Below are 24,942 nucleotides of genomic sequence, written 5' to 3'. Positions count from 1 at the left end.
CAAGCGACCCATGGACAAGCTGAGGCAGATTAATTACTTTTCTCCCACATATATTGACCTTAATTCCAGTTAGCGTTCTGGCATAAGTGAAACTAAGTTGATTATTTTAATATAATTCCTAGCAAACCTTTTACTGCTTCATAAATCAAACTCAATATTTGATAACAACAATGTGCTTTGACTTTTATATCTTATTTTCCACTCCAATATAGTGGCAGTTTAAAAGCAAATACTTCCAATGAGATGAGGTTCTTGAAGTTGTCTGGCCTGCTTTTGACACTCTGTACTGTATTTGATAGATTAGTCTCATGTGCAAAAAAGAAAAAGGCAGGTATGTAAAAGGCAGCCATACAGACGGCTTACAATCTGTAGAAGCAGCCAGAGGAGGCCAACTCTCTATCCACACTTGACTATTTGGGACCTCAAGGCAGATCTGCAGATGAAAAATAAAAGTTGTGTTGATGTGGGATTAAAAGCATAAGTCATGTCCTTTGGAGAAAGAATAACAATATTATTTGGATACTGTCAACTTTTGAAAAGAGTGGGGACTTCTCATTAAAGATATTTTTACTCAACTCCTCTCACTTGAGACATCTCAATGCCAGTAAAAATAAAGGGAAGAAAACAAAAAACTTTATCTTTACTGGAACATGGGAGTTGCCATAACCACGAACCACAAACAGAGCACACTTAGCAAATACTGAGATGTTTGGACTGATAGTGTTCTCCTTAGACCTTAAACACAATGATTTCCTCCAAATCAAGAGGCATAATTCAGAAAGGCATAGACCAAATATTTTGAATATAACAATGTTACCTAGGGGATGCGGTGAGTCACAGGAGAGGTAGGAAACGTCCCTTGAGAGATTCAGGTCGGCAACACAGAAGAGCAGAGGGGGAAGAGCTGAAGATGCAATCATGTTATTTATCATCTGGGGCCTCCCTTCTTGCCACTTCATGCCTGAGAGAAACCAGCTGGGGTGCAACAGGCTGAGGAAGGAGAGGAGGCGATAACATCACATGAAAGAATCTATCAGGATGATTTGCTGTGAGATATACCAATCTGGTTTTTGAGGAGAAAATGGGGAGATGTGCCCTCTTCCCTGGGCCTAAAGAAACAACAGATTTGATAACGATAAGGCTGAGTAGAGGAAGTGATCTACTCTCCACCAAACACACACTAACTCACATATATACAATGGAATATTATTCGGCCATTAAAAAGGAATGAAACAAGGCCATTTGCAGCAACATGGATGGACCTAGAGATTGTCATGCTGAGTGAAGTAAGTCAGACAGAGAAAAATATCATATGATATTGCTTATATGTGGAATCTTAAAAAAGGTTACAAATGAATTTATCTACAAAACAGAAATAGAGTTACAGATGTAGAAAACAAACTCATGGCTACCTGGCGGTAAGGGGGGCAGGGAGGGATAAACTGGGAGATTGGGACTGACATATACACGCTACTGTATATAAAATAGATAATAAGGACCTACGGTAGAGCACAGGGAACTCTAATCAATACTCTGTAGTGACCTATATGGAAAAAGAATCTAAAAAAGAGTGAAGATATGTATATGTATAACTGACTCAATTTGCTGTACACCTGAAACTAACACAACAGTGTAAATCAACTCTACTCTAATAAAAATTATTTAAAAAAATATATATATATATATACTCTCACTCATAGGCCGGTGGCCAGAATCTCAGGAAGATGTGAAAGTGGGACTTAGGAAGAATCTGGCCTGTGTGTGAAAACTACCACCACCGTCGATTGATCGATTGATTGATACATAGGTAGGTAGGTAGATAAAAGTGTAAGACTGATGAATATATCTCATGACAGGAATTACCCAGAAAAACAGAGGAAGAGTTCAAATCAAAGTTCTCCTGGTTTCAAAGAAATTAAGAGCAAACGAAAGAGATAAAAGAAGATTGCTGATTGAACTGTCGCATGTCATTTTGCTCCTTCCAAAAGCCCCACTAAGTCTACAGTAAAAAAGAGTTTTCCCTTTAAAACATAAACCCACAAAGACAGGGGATATCAGCCTAGAAACACTGGAACCTAGAAGACAGACAGACATGGGGAAACTGACTGAGCAGATGTAATGAGACCAGTTTTAAAGCTGTGGGATAAGCTGAGAATGACCTGGTTTTACACCACAGAACTCTCACAGGCTTAGGACGGCTGGGCCAGGCACCTCTGACAGTGTGGGTGAAGGTGGGCTCTTGCCTCCTGGGACAGGAACTGAGAGAAGTAGGGAGAGGCAGAACCAAGAACCACTGCAGTGTGTTATTAGCCTTCTTGTTATTATTGACTTTTAAACTATAAACATGTTTTACTTTTATAAAAATAAGAGATAAAAGGGTTCCCCCCGCAAAAGAGATTATCAAATAACAAAAGGAGATAGATAAACTGGAATTGCTCAGGGATAGGTGAAAGAAAACATTAAAATATTACAAGGATTCAATCTACTTTAGAAGTCTCCGAAAGAGGATACAAACAACTGAAAATGTTATTTTTTTAAAAAAGGCATGAGCAAACTGTACAAAACAAAAATGCTTTTCCATATAAAAATGGTTAGAGAAATGATGTATAGGGAACACAACATAGACCTCATTCAACAGAGACATAAGAGGAGCTCCTAAAGAAGAAAAAGAACAAATTCTTCAGAAGAAAAAAATATTTATGGATATAAGAGAGAAAGCTTTCTTGAAACAAGAGATTTGAATCTGTAGATCAAAAGGAAAACTGCAACCCCAGAAAAATTTACATAAGAACAATTAAACCAAGACACCTGGTTGAAGTTATTGAATATCAAGGATAACGAATCAATAGAAGAAAAAAGAAAAACAAAAAAGAATCATTAGACATCTAGGTAGACAAAACAGATTACATAAAAGAATGAAAAAACATAGGCATCTCAGACTTCTCCACCTCAAACTGTGCCAGATAAGAATGGAGCAATGTCTATCATGTTCTGAACAAAAGAAAAAGTGACCCAATAATGTCTTCTTAACCAAATTACCTTTCAAGTATAAGAGAACAGACAGACATTCTCAAGTATTCAAGAACGTAAAGATTCCAGTGCTTCCTGGATCCTTCTTTTAAAATTTGGATGACAAAATCTGGCCAACCAAGGAATAAATCAAAATAAGGGGGGACTTCCCTAGTGGGGCAGTGGTTAAGAATCCGCCTGCCAATGCACGGAACACAGGTTCGAGCCCTAGTCTGGGAAGATCCCACATGCTGTGGAGCAACTAAGCCCATGCACTACAACTACTGAGCCTGCATGCCACAACTACTGAGCTCGTGTGCCACAACTACTGAAGCCCATGTGCCTACAGCCCATGCTTCTCAACAAGAGAAGCCACTGCAATGAGAAGCCTGAGCACCTCAACAAAGAGTAGCCCCCGCTCACTGCAACTAGAGAAAGCCCGCGGGCAGCAACAAAGAACCAACGCAGCCAAAAAAAAAAAAAAAATCAAAATAAGGATTTCAGATAAGAAATCATAGTTTTAAAGGACTGTCATTGAACATAGAATCTAAATATAGAATGAAGATTCAATAAGAGTGGGAAAAACTGTTGAAAGAGCAAGGATATAAACATTTAGTTGCTCACTTTTTGGCATATGGCCAATAGATAATGTCTAAAGTTGAAATGGCAGTTGTAAAAAGTATAATGATTCCAATCTATGTTAGCTTTTTATAACTTCATTTTTTAGAAATATCTCTTGTAGTGAGGAGATATATATATATATTTGAAGTTCAGCAATTTCTTCATTTTTCACTATAGTTTCCTCTCCTTAGGTTAAATTAAAATTCAATGTAAGGTTTTTAACTAAAACTGGTACCTATAATCCTAATATTCTAAAATTAATTTATTATATTGCTATCTTTCTTTCCTCTCCATGTGTAATATATATACATATATATACATATAACCACACACCATATCTATATAATATGTGTATTTAGTATAATGGTGAATGAAATAATAACCAAATATTAGCAATGACTATTTCTGAAAAGTGGAATTTGGGATGATGTTAACTCTCTTCTTTGTTCTTTTTTTTTTGTATTATGTGTAATTTTTTTATAACAAGCATGTGTTATTTTAAAAGAAACAATAAAATCACTTCCAAGGAGAGAAAGAGAAACTTCCTTTTGAAATATGGAGTGCAGCTTTGAAAAACCACTAATCCTTGACTTCAACGTGTGGGGTTAAGCTGGTGAGGCGGGGTGAAAATGAAAAGGTGGCAACTCTCAACTGTTTATTTATTTGAGGAAATAAACAGTAGCTGCTGACCCCGTGTGGGTGCTCCCTCTGTGCCAGCCACTGGCTAAACATTTTGCATTCATTACCTCCTTCATCCTTCAATAACCCTAGGCAGGTCCACTCTTCAAGACAGCCACTTATGGTTTGGAAGGCTGAGCACACAGCACTCCAGGAGACATTGTTCACATTGTCCCCCTCACCATATGACTGGCACGCCCTGGAGTTGTGCAGGGGACAAATTGTGCAGCTACATGCAGTGACCTCAGCATCGTTACCCCCTTTTCTCAGATAAGGGAAACTGAAACTTACAGACGTTAAGAAAAATTGTCCCAGATCACAAACCTAGGAAGTAGTAGAAGCCAGACTCAAAGACGCGTCTATCTGACTAAATCCTCAACCACTAGCCTACAACGCACAGACCAGCAGTCCCTGAGCATGGGAGCAGGTGGCGTTGGGTGAGAGGCGGCAGGGAGAGGGGGCAGCAGCAACTGCTCCCGTGTAACCTTTGGGTGTCTTAATGTGAACTCGCGTAAGAATATTCTAACCAACAGTAGAGGTTGTTCTGACAACAACAGGTTATATATACAAACGTGTGAAATGGCTTTCGCCCATGACTTTGGTGCTCCCATTTTTTATCAGAATACTTCCTAATTTTTCCTCCCAGCAGTCTCCCCACCCCTCACCATTTATCTGGTATCCCTTTCAAGAGGTTTCTCAGGAAAAGTACCATCCTTAGCTCACCTTTGGCTCAACTTTGGCACCAAAAATCTTAAGAAAAAGAAATTCACTTCTAGAGCCTAAAAAATGTTGACAGTCATAAAACAATATTTATAGCACTTAGCATGACAATATGAAAATATAGTTCCTAATAAATATTACTCGATGATATTGTCAAAACAGCTATCTTATAGAATGACAAACTTCAAAGTGATCTCTGGTGACTCATATACAAAAGACACAACACTACAGTGCTATCCATCCTATCCTTCATGCAAATATGAGTGTATTGAAACTGGTAATACAGTATGTAACCTGTTCTCTCCCAAGGGAGGCCGTGAGTTGGGATAATGGGTGGGCTTCCCTGACATGCTGGGAAGATTGTTAATCTGAACTCCAACCCCATTTCACCAGGGTTCCTTCCTGGAAATACCAAATGCCACGTAATGGGCCAAAGCTCAATCCACACGTTAGTGTGGATTATTTTTGTCCTAACCTAAGACAACACTTGATTGACACCACTCAAGGAGCGGGAGTTTTCACTGGGGCTAAGAGAAAGGACGTTGTCCTTTGAAGATGGGATGGAAGACTTTGGTGTCTTGGGACACTTCGTTTAGCCAAAGGAGAACTGACAGTCTGGGAGCCAAGGAAAGAGGCTAAAGGGAGGAAAGAGGATTCAGAACACAATGTAGAAGAGGAAAAGTTTCAATTTTGCCTAACCATAGGCAGCAGGGAGTATACCCAAAATCTGTTGGAACTCCTATTACTGAATTAACATATCAGGCCAAAAATCTAAACTTTTACCCAATTTCCCCCAAAGTCTTCATCTACTCCAACTCAGTGCTTTGATTTGGGCCAATGTATCATGATCCAACCTGGTTTCTCTCCCTCTGGAAAAAAAGAGGAAGATGAGGCAGATTTCTGTATGTGCTCCTACACCTGCCAACTCACTATTCAAAGAACTTTAGAACTTTTGCCATCAAATGAATGCACGGATCCTACTATAGTATTAAAAATGGTATAAGCCTATCAATCTCACAACCAATTTTCATCTTGCCACTAGATGTGATTCCAGCATCATGAAGCTTTCTGGAGACATTCACTTCATCAGGCACAAGCACCGGCAACTCGAAAAAACAATTCAAGAGCTCACGTCCGCCCTAGAAACTGTTTCTAAAAACTTGGATATGAAGGTAACTGAAAATATTTGGAACTCTTACGTGTTACTGCAGGAAGCAAGATCATTATGGCTTATCAAAAAGTTCAGTCAAGAGGTAATTACTCAAAAGAACTCTTTTCCTCCAAAAGGTTTAAATACGACAGCTCATGTATATACACCATGAGCACTGCCAGGGTAATCAACAAATATTGAATGAGTGCCTCTGATGTTCCCAAACAGCCGCCCCTTGTAAGCATATGCTACTTGATTCTACTGTTGCCATTATTTCCTTACTCTCTGGGTTCTTCTCAAAGGCTGTGTAACTAGAGAGAATAAGCAAAGGAATTTCCCATGGAAGCTATTAAAGGTTCAGCATTAATGTTAGTTAATCACGTTACATCCCTGCAATGGGTTATGTCTCTTACAAAATAATACACAAGTCCTTTGGCCTGGATTTTAAAGGCCATCTCTACACTGGCCCCTGCTTTTCGCTACAGCTCACCCTCATGCTTCCTGGCTCACCCTTTAGACCCAGTGACACTGAGCTACCTGTAGGTAGGTCCCACTCACTCCAAGATACTGCACTGCATCCATGTTCTCTGTGCTCTTTTTGCCTGAAATATCTCCCCCTTTTCACCTTCCCAGGCAATGGTTTATTGAAAGGAGCCAATGCAAACTCTTCCATGTCCCACTTTGTCACGTACTTTATGTGAGACAAACACATCTCTGAAGTCATTTGGGCAGAAAAAGTGGAAATCCTTTGGGAATTGCGGGAGATGAAATCTTGCTGTTTATTTGTTCATGGAGCCAGCTTATCAAGAGTGGAAGGTGCACAGGGGCACACAGTTTACTCCAGTCCCACCAGGCTTGTCCATCTTCCTACAAACCCATCTCATTAGTCCTAATAGTTTTTGGGTTGATTCCCTCAGTTTTTCAAGATAATCTTATCAACAACAAATCATAACAGTTTTATCTCTAGTTTTCTGGTAAAACTTCATGACTTTTTTCTTAAGGCCTTGACCAGAACTTCCGGAACAGTGTTACATAAAAGAGGTCAAAGAAGGCAGCTTATCTTGTTCCTGATTACACTGGAAATGTCTTTGTTGTTTGTTGCTGGCTACTGGTCTGATATATTTTTATCAGACTTATTAAGGAAGTATTAAGTAAGTATCCAACAATTAAGGAAGTATCCATCAATCCTACTTTACTTAGTTTTTATTAGAACTGAACATTTAATTTTATAAAACACCTTTTGGACATTAACAAATGCCTAACTCAGCATGGTTATGTTTTGGTTTGGGTTTCTGTTTGTTAGCTTATTTATTTCTTCGGCCTTCTAATGTGCTATGTCAAAGCATTTCTCAATGCTGAAACATTCTGGAATTTCTATAACGAAAGCTATACAGTCTTTGTAATCATTCAGTATTTAATTTTGCATCTAACTTCAAAGGTGATATTAGACTCTAGTTTCCCTCTCCTTAGTTTTTCTAAGATAATACATACATATGATTCAAAATCAAAACTATATGAGAAAATACACCCCAAGAATTTTCACTCCCACTTCTGTCACCAGTTATCACAACCATTCATGCCCCTCACAGGTAAAAATTTTTATTAGTCTGTTGTGAATCCTTTCAGTATGCCTTTAAAAAGATAGAAGCAAATACAAATATATATTCTTTTTTCCTTTTTACACAAAACATATATGTATTACTATGCACCTGTTTGTTTTTATAACTAAACAAACACATCCTAGAGATCCACCCTATCAATACATAGTTTCCTCATTCTTTTTCACAACTGTGTACTCGTCCTCTGTGTATAATGGCTCATTTAACCAGTCTCTCATAGATGAACATTTGGATTCTTTTCACTAATTTGCCCTTTCAAACATTGCTGCAATGTAGAATCTTGCACTTATGTTATTTAGTGTGTCTGTAGGTATGTTTGTAGAATAAATACACAGAAGTGGGATTGCTGCCCTTATGTTATTTAGTGTGTCTGTAGGTATGTCTGTAGAATAAATACCCAGAAGTGGGATTGCTGGGCCAAAGGTACCTGTGTTTGTTATTTTGAAAGATCTTGCTCTTTGCAGGGCTTTTACCACATTGCATATCCACCGACAATATATAAAATGTCCTATATCCCCATTGCCTCATCAATGAGTGTTTGACTTTTGAATTTTGTCCTTTTTTAAAGGAAAAAGATAGCATCTCTGCATTTAATTAGCCTTTCTTATTACATCTTTTCATATATTCAAGAATTATTTGTATTTCTTTTCCAGTGAGCTGTCTGTTCATATCTTTTACCCATTTCTCTATTGGGTTATTTTTCTTTTCAATTTCTAGGAGCTCTTTATATGTTAGGGAGATGATATGAGCTGCAAATACATTTTTCCAGTGTGTTGTCTTTTGACTTTTGATATGCATATGTTCTCTATTTGTAGCCAAATTTATCAGTCTTTTTTTGTGTATGTGGCTTCTGGAATTTTAAGTCACATTTAGACGGAGCTTCCCCACACAAAGGCTTGAAAGAATTGCTCATATTTTCTTCAAGCACTTTCATGGCTTTATTATTTATATTTAAATTCTTGATCCACTTGGAGTTTTCCCTAGAATAGGATGTGTCTTAATTATTATTTTAATTATTGAGACCTTGTAGTATTTTTACTATCCGGTAGGGCTAGTCCCTTCCACTGTTTTCCTTTTTTCCTTTTCCTGGTGATAACTGTTTATTTGTTTTTGCATATGATTTTAAAATCAGCCTGTCTAGTTCCAGCAAACAAATCAACAAATAACTCTGCCTTAAGTTTTATTGAAATCATGTTAAATTTATAAATTAGTTTTAGAACTGATATAGTCATAATGCTGAGTGTTTTATCCAAGAACACAGCATACTTCCTGTTTGTTGAGGTTCACTTTTATATCCTTCAGGAGTGGTTTCAAATTTTCCTCATGTAGGTTAGGCAACACCTTAAATGTATTTTGAGATTTTGTCATCTTATTTTTTAGTTTACTGTAATGGGGGTTTCATTATATCTTCTAACTAGTTGTTAGTTGTGTGTTATAAAGGCTGTATTAATTTTATACTTCAGTGAATTCTCTTGATTATAATAATTTTCAGTTGGTTTTGGTTTTTCCAGGCACATAATCATATGATTTTTAAACAATAATAATTTGACCTCATCTTTTTCCATTTTATACGCATAATTTCTCTTTTTTCTAATTGTTTTGAATAATAATTCTGGTGCAAGATTAAATAGTAATGCAGCGATAGTGGGCATCTTGGTCTTGTTCCTGACTTTAACAGAAATGTTCCCAGTGTCTCTCCCGTGATGGAGGAAGTAAGTTTTCTCAATAAGTCTGTTTAATATGCAATTGTTCCTATTTTACTAAGGTTTTGAAAATCAAGAAAGATTATGAAAATAAATTAGTCTTGTAGATATAATGTACAGCATAATGACTATAGTTAACAATACTGTATTGTGTATTTGAGAGTTGCTAAGAGAGTGGATCTTCAAAGTTCTCATCACAAGAAAAAAAATTGTAAGGTGATGGATGTTAAGTTATTGTGGTGCTCATTTTATAGTATATACATTATCAAATCATGCTCTACAACTAAAGCTAACACAAAGTTAAATGTCAATCATATCTCAGTTTTAAAAACTAATTATGAATTATGTTAAATAACTTTTTAGCATTTGTGCAAATAATGTCAGTTTTCTCCTATACTAGCATAATTATTTGTATTAATAAATTTCCTATTATTAAACCATCCTTACTTTAAAAATAGAATCAGTTGCACTTGATTATGATGTGTTTTTCTATTGGGCTGCTGAACACTATTTGCTGATATTTTATTTAAGAATTTTGCATCAATGTTTACAAATGAGATTAGTCTCCAGGGGCATTTTTTTGTGCACTCTTTTTCAGATTTTGGAATCAATGTTGCACTGATTTAAGATAATTTGGAAATTTCTCTTCTTTTTCTATGCTCTGTAACAGTTTAAAGAGCATTATAATTATCTATTCATTAAGGATTTGGTAGCTTTACTTCTGAAAGTGTCAGGGCCTGATGATTTGGTGGGAAAGGGATGGTGATGGGTTTTGAGCACAGCAGTCAAGGCCCTTGGCCATAATATGCTCTTTATTGTAGGTGACTTGAGAGGCACATTTTCATGTGAAACACTGGGGAATTAAACAATAGAATTTTAAAAGATTTTTTTACTCAAATGGTTAGATTCTTCTTTCTTTATACTTTTCTTATTAATTTCTAGTTTAAATGCAGTGTAGTTAGTTGCTTTTCCTGCTTTTTGGAATAATTTGAGAGTTTCTTTGTAGTCACATGTGTACTTAGTTGTAAATGCTCAGTGGGCACTGGGAAAGAATGAGTGTTTTCTGTTGCAAGTTTGATTGTTTGGCATGTAAATGTATAAATAAACTATATTTGTCCTATCTTTTTATATACTTATTTATATTTTACTTATTTGACCAGTAAGTCAAGAGAAGTCATTTAAAATCTGTAATATATTGTCTCTGTTAGTTTATCCTTGTAATTCTACAACTGCTCAATATATAAGGTAAAGTTTCAAAACTATTTTTCACTGTGTATTTTAAAAAGAATGATTTTTACCGATAAAATGATCATCTTTGTTCCCTTTTATGTATTTTGACTTGAACAACGTTTTATGTAATGATGTTGCTCTGCCTGCTTTCTTTTCCTTTGCTTTGGCCATGCTTAATTTGCCCATGCTTCATTGTTAACAATTCTGCTTTTGAGTGTACTTTCTATAAGTAGCCTGTTTTACGTGTATCTCGTATAAATAACCAATCGTGTGCTGTTGGTTGCCCACCCAACATTTACCTATTCAAATCCTTCCATTATTCACCTGTTTCTTTTCTAAGAGAACTTGGATTTTAAGTACCCACTCACCCCCACATGACCATCTCTTTCAGCAGTTGAGTTTGGCCAAAAGCAATCATGTCGTTTCATTCCCCTTGACAGCAATTACTTTTGACATGATTATGGGCTGCATAATCATGCATCTATTTCCCCATCCAGTCCTTTTACCTAAAGAACTTCTTCAATGCTTCCAGCAATGTGGAAGGCGCTTTTACCCTAACTTCCAAACATGAGCTTGTTTTTTCCTATGTTTAAAATGCCATAAGTCATTTCACTTGGGATTTACTTGTGCTCATGTCAGAATCCTACCTGGAAATTCCTGAGGCCTGACCTTAGGCCACTCAGGTGTTTTCTTTGCAGAGCCCAATTGTGCATTTAAGCATTTATTCAATAGCATTTGGTGAGCATCTACCATTGGTCATCTAATGCACACTGAGGATACAGTGGCGATACAGGATAGAGTGGCTTACATTGTAACTGGGGAGACAGAAAGTAAAGAAATAATCAAATAAACAAATTGATAAGCTAATGTCAATAGCAGGTTTTTGTCATATCATCAGGTAATCTATTATCAGAAAGAATATTATAGACAGCAGAATGGAACACTCCCCTATTGTTTTTTCCCTGAAGATAGTGCTATAACTGTTGAATCGTACCTTTGAAAAAAATAATTTTCAAATGCAGACATGCTTTAGGCTCAAAGCTGGGCTTTTCTTCTGGGTTCCTTTAGGAATAAAGTATAATTAACGTAAGTGCTAGTGGTTCTGTTCACACACAGAAAAACTCCCTTTTGTACTTTCATTAGGTAATGCAGCTCTTAGGAAAGATAGAGGCTTCCAGTTCTGAGCAAATCTCAAATTTAAAGATGGTCCAAGGGGATTATCACCAAGAAATGAACCTTTTGGAGTTCAAGTAAGTGAATGGAAGATTTTTAATTGTTTAATGCATTCCAAAGGGTTTTGCTTAATGAAAGCATTGGCATTAAATAAAATTCTATCCCAGGAATTTGAACCTGTCCAAGAATTAAAGCAACAAACTGATGCAGAGAATATTTTACACTAAAGTAATTTATACAATATTCTTAATTTTTAAATATATATATTAATTTGTCATTCTCTTTTCTTGTATAATATCTCAACTAAAATGATACTTTCTGATAGAGTATAATTTTAACTTATCAATTGTACATTAAAATGCCTCAATGTAAAGCACTATTGAACATACACTGATTCCACAAGATTATCAAATAATTTTTTAAAAACTCTGATTCACAAGCTTTTTAAAAATTTCTTCTAAGACCCTCTCCTTAGTTCTTTACAGTATCCCTATTTTTTAATACTGGTCTCTATCCTACATTACACTGAGTTTTCCCCTGTACAATGGAGAGAGCAACTAAGGAGACAAGATGCCACAAACATTCAGATTACTGGCCTCCTTATCCTCAAATCCTCCTTTCTTATTTAAATGACCACCATTTCCTGACACCATGGTTCAGGCAAAAGGAAATTCTAGGCACTTAGCTGATACCACCTTACTGCCCTTTCCATTCTTGTTCTTTCTCCTCTCTGTCCCACATCGCTTGAGTTTAATGCCTTGGTCAAATCGTATTCTGAGTAAACTCTTTCTCCGTTTTCCCCCATCTCTACCATATTTCATTAAATCTAAGTGCCATTGACTATAAGATACACCATTACATTCTTGTACCTCTAAGACATGAAGCTAACAATTAAACCGTAGCATGCTATCATTTTATGACACCTTCCAATTTCAGAGATGTTAAGTTAGGAAAAACGTGTGTCTTAGAAATTGATGAACAACAGTAGTCATCACTAAAACTCAGAGAAGTAGGTGTCTTGGGTAAACAGAAAATACCTACTTTCTTCATACTCTAAAAAAGCAGGCCTGGGCTTCCCTGGTGGCGCAGTGGTTGAGAGTCCGCCTGCCGATGCAGGGGACACGGGTTCGTGCCCCGATCCCGGAAGATCCCACATGCCGCGGAGCGGCTGGGCCCGCGAGCCATGGCCGCAGAGCCTGTGCGTCCGGAGCCTGTGCTCCGCAACGGGAGAGGCCACAGCAGAGAGAGGCCCGCGTACAGCCAAAAAAAAAAAAGCAGGCCTAAGTTCTTAAATTCTAGCACAATGAGGGTGCTCAGTAAATATCTGTGTCATGATTGATCTAATCCCTTAACTTAGAATTAAGATAGAGAAAAGTGTCCAAAGGAGAAATAGAAAAGTGAACTGTTTCTAGAAGTACAATTTAAGAAGGGATTTTATTGGGGGAGGAAAGGGACTTATAATCTGGAGTGGAAGACTGGCTTAAAGGGATCAAAAATATTAAATAGAAAAGAGGGGAAAAGGAAATGTTTGGGATCTAGGGCTGACTGCTTCACGGCAGGTGCTGCATACTTTTTCCACCTGCAGTCCTGTGGGAAATCGGCTTACAGATGAATCATCTAAATAGTTAAATCTGAATCTGGACACTTTTGTTACAGTATAAACTGGACTCTTTCTCTCACTTGAAATAATGAAGTCTTAAAATGTCATTAGTATTACAGTAGGTAGTAGTGAATTTATAAACGAGATTTTTTCCCCCCGGCAAACACTTATAAGCTCTAGTAATTCAATTACACAATTGACTCTTTTTTTATTTAAAATTTCTCCACCGATTTTTTAAATTAAAAAGTAATATGCATTCATTGTAACAAATAAAATAAGGCAAAGATGAAAATAGAGGTCACCATTCAAGCTTCATAATGTAACCAATGCTAACACCAGGGGTGTATCCTTCCTCACTTTCCCCCTCGTTAATATAAATATGTAACAGAAAAGGGAGATTTTATGTATATACATATATAATATATATAACATACATTATATACAAAGACAGAACATGGGTTTTTAAAATAAATCCTATACACATTACTCAATAATTTGTTTTTTTCCAGGACATCTTGGATATCCCTCTCTAAATCAGTGAATATTTTTCTAGCATTATTTTTCACAGCTGCATAATATTTTAACTTACAGATATGTCATCATTAATTCACTTATTTATCTTATTGATGAATAGATTCTTTCTAGTTTATAGCTACCACAAACAAAAATTATTGTGTGCATATCCTTAAATTTCCTTAGATATAGGTGCTTTTATTTCTACAGGCAAGATTCTTAGGTCAGAGTTTATGTTTTTATTAATTTTTATAAATTTCTTTCTAAAAATGTTGTAGCAATTTACTCACACCAGCAATGCATGAGAAGACCTTTCTGTAATTCTCATCCACAATGGATATTCTTCTTAATATTTGCCAATTAAAGGATAAAAAATAGCATCTCTTGTTTTCATTTGCGTTCCCTTCACCCTTTGAATTTCCTTTTCTGTGAATTGCCCATTCTTACCATTTATCTTCATCACTTTCTTATCAATTGGTAGGATTCCTTCACATTAGGGATATTAACCCTTTGACTGAGCTAGGTATTGCAAAGTATTTTGCTCAAAGAGAAAGTAAGGCAGGTAGGGCTCTTTTTTTTTTTTTTCTTCTTCTTTTCAATCAGAGCACTTCTCAAAGCAAAGTGGATGGGGTATAGAATTTGCTTTACTTTTTTAAGAAACAACTCTTTCTGAACAAAGGGATTAAATGCTTTTTTTTTTTTTTTTTTTTTGCGGTACGCGGGCCTCTCACTGTTGTGGCCTCTCCCGTTGCGGAGCACAGGCTCTGGACACGCAGGCTCAGCGGCCATGGCTCACGGGCCTAGCCACTCCGCGGCATGTGGGATCCTCCCAGACCGGGGCACGAACCCGTATCCCCTGCATCGGCAGGCGGACTCTCAACCACTGCGCCACCAGGGAGGCCCGGGATTAAATGCTTTTGATAAAATTAAAGTGTAAGTTTAACTGAGCAATTTTCCCATTTAGAAACTTTAACAAATTCAAGTTTAATGGTCAACTGAACATATTTTATATTGAACTTAAAAGCCACAATACTGTCTTGGGGTTTTCTAGTGAATCTTTGGGACTTTGGCACTGATCACTAGACTTGACAAAGGAAATGCACAGGCTGTGCATCTGGACCCCTGCACTGAGCCTTCTCTTTCCAGAAGGGCCTTAGTCAGATGTTCAGCTAAGTAATGTCCTAAGCTGACAACTGAGTGCTTATAGAGCAAGAGTCTCAGCCATAATGAACTATGGCTGTCTTTCAGCAAGGGGTGGGCAGGGCAGCACCGACCAGTCACTCCCTGAATAGCTCTTGTTGCTGACGCTGTTCAGTTGATAGTGATTTATAAGAAAAAGCATTTGGTCAATGAAGCAAATGCATAGAGTCAAACCTTACCACACAGCTTTGAAAATGCTACCACAGTAGAAAGTGGACCAGAGCAAGGACCTGTCTCATTTATCTTTGTATCCTCCACACCCAACACATTCAGACACAAATAGAAGCCAGTGGATGAATGTATGTTTAGAGCACCTATAATATGTAAGTTGTGTTTTGGAATATCCAAAGACATAATCATGGCCATATACAGTGGGGGGAGAAAACACATAAATAAGTGACAAGCTCATAACAGGTAAAGTAAAAGTTGAGATGGTGTTAAATGAGATATATGAGTAGGCAGAAATAATAAATATTCATTGCCATTTTAAAATTCCTGCCAATCCCTAAGTGCTCAAGATGTGCAGGTACACCCAGCTCTGCAGTCTGGGTCTTATCTTTAAAAACAAGGAAACTTATAGAAATTTAACAATTTACCCAAAGTCACACAGCTAGAAAGTGTCTGACTCCAAATCTCAGGTTATTTTTGTCAGTTTGTGATGTCTCCATCTCATAATTCCACCTACTGTAGTAAACTAACCGTGCTACAGAAATTTAGGGAAGGGAAAAATCACATGTGCTCAAAACTATGATGGTATGAGGCTATAAAGGTACTGATATTTAAACTCAAGTACAATTCAGAATGAACAATTAACAAAAGTCTTCGTATCAGAGTGGAGTCGGAATTGCTTTTTAATTAGTCTCACTAATTAGAAATCACAGAACATTGAGAAGAAATTAATTTAAGATATATTGGTATAAACTTAATAGAAAAAAAAGTTTCTTGAAATTTATTTCTTGCTTCTGACATGAAACTAAGACTCTTAGACTCAATCTCTAAAGAAGCAATAGTACCAAGTCTAAAGCCCTATATGATTACAAAAAATGAAAACATCTTCTGTGTTTACAGCCCATCAAAGAGCACTCAATCTTTTTATACTCCCATTTGGTTAGAGCCACCATCTGAATTCTTGAGAGCCTGGTAATAGTAACAGTTTCCAAGAATTCAAAATGTTCACGTCTTCTAAAAAAGTTCATGCAACAGATTGTTGAATGCAAGACAACTGGGTTTGAGACATAAGTGAACTGGTAAAACTAGCCCAGGATGGAGCTATGTCATCATTTATGTATGTCATCCAGAACCAGGGAGGTCACTGGAATATTTGTTCCAAGCCCCATACTCTGCCCTCACCATTCACTCTCGCCACAGCTCTCTACCCTGGGCTCTGGTTATATCTATAGAGCCCCGTTAAATTTTCTTTTAGTTTTCTGTAACTTTCTCCCTTATAATTGAACTTGGTGTACATTTTAACCTGATTCCATTAGTATGAAAATTTTTTTAAAAACCAGCCTTTATCTCACATTTATCCTAGTGAGGTCTCTGGTTATAATTTAAAAGTCTGACTTGTGTTTTGAGGAAAAAGGAAAGAAAAAGCTATCTATCAATCTATCTACCTATCCATCTATCTACCTAGCTACCTATCTGTATCTAACTATATCTGACTGAAGTGCTCCCATAACCACTTGTATAGGAGATTTGGGAACTAAAATGTGAGTGTCATACTAGATAAATTCATCCTATTGAGATTTTACCTGTATGTTAAAATTAACATACAGTTAACACAGTAACTGTATGTTATAATTAACAGAAAAATAATTCTTACATGGTAAATCATGTCCACTATGTTAGGAAAAAGTCTAAAGAGAGACAAAGATTTACATAAACCTCTATTTTTATCCTTTATACCTTTCAAGGAGAATGCTTTTTAAATAATGCTTTCCAGATGTATATGTATGACTGATTCACTTTGTTATAAAGCAGAAACTAATTTAAAAAAATAAATAATGCTTTCATATTTTAATAAACTACCAGCAGAAGAATCTGACTTCTGATTGTTATCAGGAAAGTGAGACTCCAATTGCAGGCAAAACCTTGTAATAAGTGGGTCATAAGAAGTAATTCAGTCTTTATGGTTTAATTTCAGTTTCAATTACTGCCATGTCCTTCTAGAGACATTACCTGGGTACATTTAATAGTTCCTTGATTTTCAGAGGGATTTTAATATTTTATCAGTGATGAGAGTAAGTGCTCTCATTTATTTACACAGTGAAGGTGAGCACTGAAGAACGAATTCTTGATTGTAAAGCCACCTCTTAGTTATCTGGAGATTTACCGTCCCCCTTAACCATCACTATTAATTAATTCTTCCACCAGAGACCAAGGAAGATGAAAATCAAAGATTAGGTCTCTAAATAGCTTGACAAGTCTATGATTTGTTATTTGTGAATGGCCCTAATAAAAGGTATTCAATGAAAAATAATAAATCATTTATTCAACCTCTACTTAACTGAGCACTTTCTATATTCCAGGCATTAGTCACAGCCATGAACAAAGCAAAATCCTTGCTTTCATGTGCTAGTGGAGAAGATATATATATATATAATATATATATCACATGATGATGAGCATTTTGGAGAAAAATAAAGAAGGGTAAAGGAATAGGGAGTGTCAGGTTGGACAAAGTTTTTTTAATGTTGTCAAAAACAAGAAAAGCTTCTGTGATAAGGTGGTGCTTGAATATAAATCTGAATGAAATTAGGGCAGGAGCCATTGTATATTCTAAAGAAGAATGTTCCAGATAGAGGTAACAGTTGGCTAAAAAGAAGTTGTCCACCTATCAGCTGGGGGCTTATTTGTCTGAGATCCAACACCTGTTGTTAGCCAGCAGCACAAGTGTTTAAAAATCATGATTAGACTAAGAACAGGAAGAGTAACCAACTTCATCTTCTTCAATGTTGGGATACTCATCTGCATCAGGTATGCTTTCTAGGTGAAAAATGAAGATGGGAATTTAACTATCATACTACAACAAATGTAAGTATTGGAAAAGTAACTACCTTTCCATTCCTTGATTTCATCATCCAAATCCGAGTTTCTCAACCTTGGCACTATTAGCATTTGGGCTGGATAATTCTTAGTTGTGGAGCTGCCCTGTGCATTGTAGGATGTTTAGCAGCATCCTGGCCTCTACCCACCACAGGTCAGTGGCACCTCCTATTTGTGACAACCAAAAATGTCTGCAGACATTGCAGAGTGACCCAGAGTCTAAATAAAAATGGAAGTGGCCTCACATAACTTGTCTTTTCCAACTATTAGACCAAACACTTTTTCAGGAGAGCTAAAGAAGCGTATACATGCAGTATATGGCCAACACGCCTTAGGCAATTTCCAGTGATAAATATCACAAGCTAAATTAGCCGCATGTAACTTTTCCTGATCATGAGAGTAAATTATTTCAAGTCACCCCACATTGTAAGGGAGTCCTGAATATTTTCAACAACAAACAACATGCATTGTTCCTGCCAATCTAATATTTAGCCTAGTCTAAAAGGGAGTCTGAAATTAACCTCTTACCAAGAGCAAGTCACAAGCAGAAAACATATACAGAAACAAATTGCCAGTCCCCCTCCCACCTCTTCTCAATCCCGTATTTCTCAGTCACTTCAGATGAGGATTCTCCTCTCAAACTCTCAACCACTCCACAGTGAATTTTCAAATTGCTGATACATGATTCCAATCATTTTAATCTCTGTAATACCATCTACCTCTGTTGAAAATCCTTCGTTCTCTGTTATTTAACACTCCTAGGGTGCATCAACTTGATGCCAGCGATTCCTTCCTGCACACCTCGTTAGTTCTGATTTTGCCCCACACGAGTAACTCAGCATCTCTTTAAGTCCCCCCAACACCCCCAAAAGAATCCACTCACAGAGATCCATTGGTGACCATGGGGACTTTACTGAAGATTTTGCCTAAAGCAGAGATGACAGCCAAGAAGTGTCTCCCTTGGACACTCTGCTTCCCCAGATTCCTTTTGGGGCTCTCTTCTTTCTCCCCTCCCCGCTTCTCCCTCTGACTGTTCTCTCCTTTACTAGACAATGCAAGTCCTCTCTGGCCCAGCTCCTCCTTAGCCTCATAATGGCCCTTGCAGAGCAAAGATTCGGCAAACTACCGCCCTTAGCCAGTCTTCCCATAGCTAAGAATGGCTTTTACACTTTCTAATCATTTTTTTAAAGAAAAGAAAATTATACTTCATGACATGTGAATATTATATGAAATTTAAATTTCAGTGTACATAAAGTTTGATTAGACCACAGCCATGCTCATTGTTTCTTTATAAACAAGCCAGGCTAATTTGTGTCACCTGTGGCTGCTTTCCTGCTGCACTGGCAGTGGAGGGGTTTCAAAAGAGACTACATGGCCTGAAAAGCCTGAACTATTTACTATCTAACCCTTACAGAAAAAGCGTGCTAACCTCTACCATAGAGTAACACCATGCCAAGTGACTTGTCAAAGTAATTTTTCCGCACACACTCAATGTGCCCTGGGCCCCGAGAGGAAGCCTGCGTGGATGACACAGGCCTTTCTGCGTGCGCGTGCTCCTGCCACTGTGTGGACTTGCATTTCGGGCTGTGCAGATGGGTGTCGTCAGCAGGTGGGCTGAACGCCAGCTTGGGGCGGGGACCCAGCATGCGCTCCCTCACCCCGCCATCACCCCATAAGTGCTTGCTGGGCACATAGACCCTCATCATCTGAAAAAACTGCAGACTTTTCAATAAATTTTGGTTTCAGGTTTAAATTTACTTATTAAAATAGAACAAACCACTTCTCCCCCTAGATTTAATGCCCTTTCAACGAGCCTATATGAGGAAATGGAGAAGCATCAAAAATGGACAGAAAACGAGTCCATCAGATGTGAACAAGACCACCTTGGCCACGTAAATCAGTGTCTGAAGCTCCTGCAGGAGAAACTGGTAAGGGGTTGTGTTGCTCATGAAGTTAACAGCCGCACGGCCACTGTCTAGATGTGAGCCACGAGTCAGTCTTGAAAGCCACACTTAAAAATTCACAGTGACCCTCCCTGCACCAGTCACTGATTTCTTAGCACTGGAATAGGAATCCAGAGGCCTGCCTTCTGGTTCTGTTTGCTACTCTGCAGCTCTGTGAACCCACACTTCTCAGAACGGGCTCTACCTGTACCAGAATAACCCAAAGAGAGTTCTTAAAAGTACAGATTCCTGGTCCCAACCCAGAGCTGAAGCATCAGACCCTCCAGGGCCTTCCCTGGGAATCTGTGCTCCCAGACAAGCTCCCTGGGTGACGCTTAGATACAATAAAGCCTGAAAACAGCCTTAAACAAGTCGTTTTACCTCTCCGGAGATCCTTTGGTAGATCAAAGGTTTATCAAAACTCCTTTTCCAGGTCCGACTTTGTAGAGACACCCCCAAGCTTTGGGGTGAGGTGACCGGGACATACAGGAGACCTATCGCAGGCTCCCGGCTCCCACGCCAGCCAGCACGCTGCTGAGCCCTGATGGCAGGGCAGCACAGGGCCATGAGTGTCACCAGTGGCTGCCAGTCTTGCAGATGATTCAGATAAGATGTTTCTGGAACTTCAGTAGAGGGGCTTTACGCAGCCAGTAAACGACGCTCCAGTTACCCCACCTGAGTTTGTTAAAACTGATAGAAGCAGGAGTCCAAGAGAGGGAGGTAAACGTTACAGCTTTCTCACTGACAGGCTGTTGAAGTATGTGTGGTCAGATCTGCAGCCAAGTGGGCCTGCTGGTCCTGCTCTGGATTTGGGCAGACTCCTCCACCAGTTCTAGGCAGCCCTAGGTGACCACAGGGTCATCTGCAGGAAGAAGCCACCCATCACAAGGAAGAGAGAGACTGGAATCTTCAGGCAGGTGGGACCAAAGAGGATCAAAGGGGCCAAGTCAGCCTCAGGCCCTGCTGGTAAATTGTCTGCACAGGGGCCAGGAGGAGCAAAGAAGCTAATTAGCTTCAGGCTGCCTCTACAGCCCCCAACCTGCTGCCCATTAGAATCACCTGGGGAGCTTTTAAATGCCATCAATTCCCCGGCTCCATCACAGACCAATTAAATCAAAATTGTGGAGGTGGGGAGGTGCTGGTAGGGGAGTTATGGGCCAGGTGATTCTAATAGACAGCAGGGTTAAGAGAAGCACTTCTACCTGAAGCCTGTCCACGAAGAGACAGGCAGCTTGAGGGAATAAGGACGTCTAACACAAGCATGTCCAAGGAGCTCTGGTCAAGCAGTATCTAAGACGCCTTCCTTGGCTACACTTCTTTAAACGCTAAAATTCCAAATCCTCAGGCATTTCATAAAGACCACAGCCCTTTCTTTTCTCCCATAGCATGTAGAAACTACAAATGAACAAGGCCAAACAAAGGCCAAACTTCCGCTTGTGAATAGCTTTAGATACAAGGGAACTTGGTTTGAATTCTCATGTTTAGCACAGAAATCCAAACTTGTTAAAAAGCATTCTCTAAGCTGAAAGTCAAATCCACAAAGGTGTTCTCAAGCTTTATCACATGATATCTTTTGTAGGATATGTCTGAAAAAAAAATGGAAGAAAAATTACTGAAGCTTTCAAGCAAATTAGAGAATTTCATTAACAGGCAGAAACAGGAAGCAGATCTAAACAAAGTAAAGCATATAGAAAATAAACTATCCAAAAAGATGAACCAACTGGAAAAGCACATCTGGGCTGAATTAGAGAAAATGCAGACTGAATATCAATCAGGTGAGCAGATACCTTTGATTAAGTAAAGAACATCAGTCCTGGGCCTCCCTGGTGGCGCAGTGGTTGAGAGTCCGCCTGCCGATGCAGGGGATATGGGTTCGTGCCCCGGTCTGGGGGGATCCCATATGCCGCGGAGCGGCTGGGCCCGTGAGCCATGGCTGCTGGGCCTGCACGTCCGGAGCCTGTGCTCCGCAGCGGGAGAGGCCACAACAGTGAGAGGCCCGCGTACCACAAAAAAAAAAAAAAAAAAAAAAGAACATCAGTCCTTTCTTATCCAGTCCCTCAGGGTTTTCTACTTTGAGCTAATGGCCAGGGAGCAATCTTGTCATTAGCGAAGTGACATCCTTTGTATTTAATCCATCTTTCCTAAATATCCCATAGAATGTCAGCATACCGCCAGAAGGTGGGTAGATATGTAGATTCCCTTTCTCATTCACACTTGGCAGTGTCACAGGCTTGCCATTACTGTGAGATTTCTTTTTTTTTTTTTTTAACCAAGATCATAGAATCATAAAACTGTTAGACTTGGAAAGTCTTTGGAGATCATCAAGACCTGATTTGTGGGTATATCATGAATTAGGAGCCTAAATCAAATGTCCCTCATTGAACTGCAGGTAATGAGCCTGGATAGTTGTCAAACTGGAGACCTGACCTTTAGAAGTAAGAAAGAGAGATGAATGAACAAAGCCCAGTATAATGACTGCTTTTCTTCTTAAAGAGGCTAATGGCAGCAGTGTCAAGCTGAGCTAACATCAAAGAGGATTAATTTGAAAGGCTCATCTAATTTGTCAAAGGGAAGGATGGGGGTTGGAGGGGGGTGGGGGACAGGTGCTGTGGAGCAACCATCTGTCCTGAGCCACAATTCTGAGAGAATTACCAGGAATCAGAAGGTTCCTTTATGGGAGACAGCCCCAACTCATTCTCTGTCCTCTAGATCTCAGAAAAATTCATGGAAATGGTCCTGTATGGAGATGCCTTGGAGGTGTCTTAGGAAGATATGGTCTCAATCAGCCAGATGTTCCAAGCATATAAGGAACATTTCCTGCCTAGAAATCAGACCCTCACCACCCTTCCCCACCAACTTCCACCACCAAATCAAAAGAATGAATTATCTGGCCAGGAATCTTGCCCCAAACTTAACTGACCATTCTTTCAGGGCCCTGCTTGCTACTTAGCTATCAGAAGTTGAATTTACTCATTCCAGTACAACCCCAGGATGAACTGAAGATCAATTTGCAATCTACATGTTTCTGCGCTTTACTAAGTGTGAGTTTAGCAAATGAGGATTCCCAACTAATGGTTTGCTCTTTTATGCCTTTAATAAAAATGTGTTGAGAAATGACTCTGTTAAAGCCTCCAGTGAATAAGATATGGGCTGTACCCTACAAAGCTTGAGATCTGGTAGGCTGTGGTCATGAATGGCTAGACTTGCATAAGAGAGATACAAAGTGCTGGGGCCAGGGCCAGGGGAGCAGCCGGCGAGGGACCATTCCTTAGGTCCTTCAAACAGGTTGCTTTCAGAGAAGGTTTAAAATCTCATCTGTGGCCTTTACCTTCAATTTGGTAACAAGAATAAAAAAAGAGATCATCCAAATTTCTTGTCAAAGTGTATAGAAAGAAGATATTTTAAATTTCTCTCTTGAAATATAGAATTATTTCATTATGCACTATATTGGGATGGAGGGGAAGGACAGAAATTGACTTTTCACAATGAAGTCAGATATAAGTTGAAACACTGTTGTGAATGCATCTTCATGACATACAAGAAATAAATTATTGTACATTTTAGACTGGTCTTAATGGAATTTAATATGCTTTGAATTAAACAATGATCAATTATGGCAGGACTGCTTATTAGCAACTTTTGTTAAAACGTTTAGAAGTTCCAATGCGGGACTTCCCTGGTGGTCCAGTGGTTAAGACTCTGTGCTTCCAATGCAGGGGGCACGGGTTTGATCCCTGGTCGGGGAGCTAAGATCCCACGTGCTGCGTGGCTCGGCCAAGTAAAAAAAATAAAAATTAAAAAAAAATTAAAAATAGTTCCAATGCATTGTTTAGTTTCAGTATACTTATTTTCATATCTTCTTCTAGGATTTAAATCGATTCATGACTCTCTCAACTCCCTCCAACGAATACAGAAAACAAAGATGGATTTAGAGAAATATAAAGTACAGAAAGACCTAAAGAAATTGCAGCATAAGATAGTGGAACTCCAGGAAGTATAAACTTTCCAGTCATCTTCCTTTTCACCGGCCAGTGGAGTGGTTTGTTGGCAAAAGTTGGGAAGAAGAAAGCTAGTATCTCTGGGATGTTTACTGCTTCTATTTCTTACCACTTTTTTAAGGAGATGAATGTACCAGGAAACCCAATAAAGCAAAGAAGCTTTATTATGTCGTCATTAATTTATTAGTGAAAAATTAAGGAATTTCTTTCCATACATGCGTTTTATACTTTTATTTGCCCACAAATCTGAATGTTGTACATAAATGAGTGAAGTAGGCGTAATATGTGAAGCGAAGTGGTGTAATATATTAAAGAATGGTGGAAACTGTGGAAAATTGGAGACCACTTACCTGTCTAAAAATAATAGCAACTATGCAGTTCCAGTCCTTTATTTACATGCATAAAATCCATTATTGCCAAAAATTTTATTTTTCAAAAGAAACCAGAAATCTGATTTTATATGAAACCATTTATAAGCATTAGCAACTAGTGTAAAATAGTTCTTAAACTGTGAGGAGATGTCTGTAGGGCAGATACAGTCAAATGAACTGTCAGACTGCAACTTCTGATCCAGAGGTTTTAGTTTTCTAACAATCCCAATATTTATAGCAAGTCTAACTTATGCACACTTAAACTATTGATTCATTGTACTCAATATGTATCAGAATTATGAGCAAGTAAGAGTTAACGATGTAAAATAAAAGAATACAAAAATTTCCATGAAAAACATCCAACATAAT

At 38.3% G+C, this 24,942-nt stretch overlaps 1 protein-coding gene across 1 annotated transcript in view; it reads left to right on the top strand.

Moving 5' to 3' along the window:
• The window catches only part of FAM81B (family with sequence similarity 81 member B), a gene marked incomplete at its 3' end in the record, with an annotated part of 49,947 nt that extends 25,743 nt beyond the window's left edge, over positions 1 to 24,204 (top strand). The window contains exons 5-9 of the mRNA XM_079702842.1: positions 6,071 to 6,200; positions 11,874 to 11,980; positions 20,054 to 20,189; positions 21,784 to 21,979; positions 24,071 to 24,204. Of these exons, the coding sequence (XP_079558968.1) occupies positions 6,071 to 6,200; positions 11,874 to 11,980; positions 20,054 to 20,189; positions 21,784 to 21,979; positions 24,071 to 24,204 (703 nt within the window). The remainder of the gene's footprint in view (positions 1 to 6,070; positions 6,201 to 11,873; positions 11,981 to 20,053; positions 20,190 to 21,783; positions 21,980 to 24,070) is intronic.
• Positions 24,205 to 24,942: the final 738 nt, after the last annotated feature.

Source organism: Hyperoodon ampullatus, assembly GCF_949752795.1.
Source record: "Hyperoodon ampullatus genome assembly, chromosome: 4".
Classification (NCBI taxonomy): Eukaryota; Metazoa; Chordata; class Mammalia; order Artiodactyla; family Ziphiidae; genus Hyperoodon; species Hyperoodon ampullatus.
The sequence above is the reverse complement of the archived record's forward strand: the minus strand, read 5'-3'. Positions and strand labels throughout refer to the sequence as shown.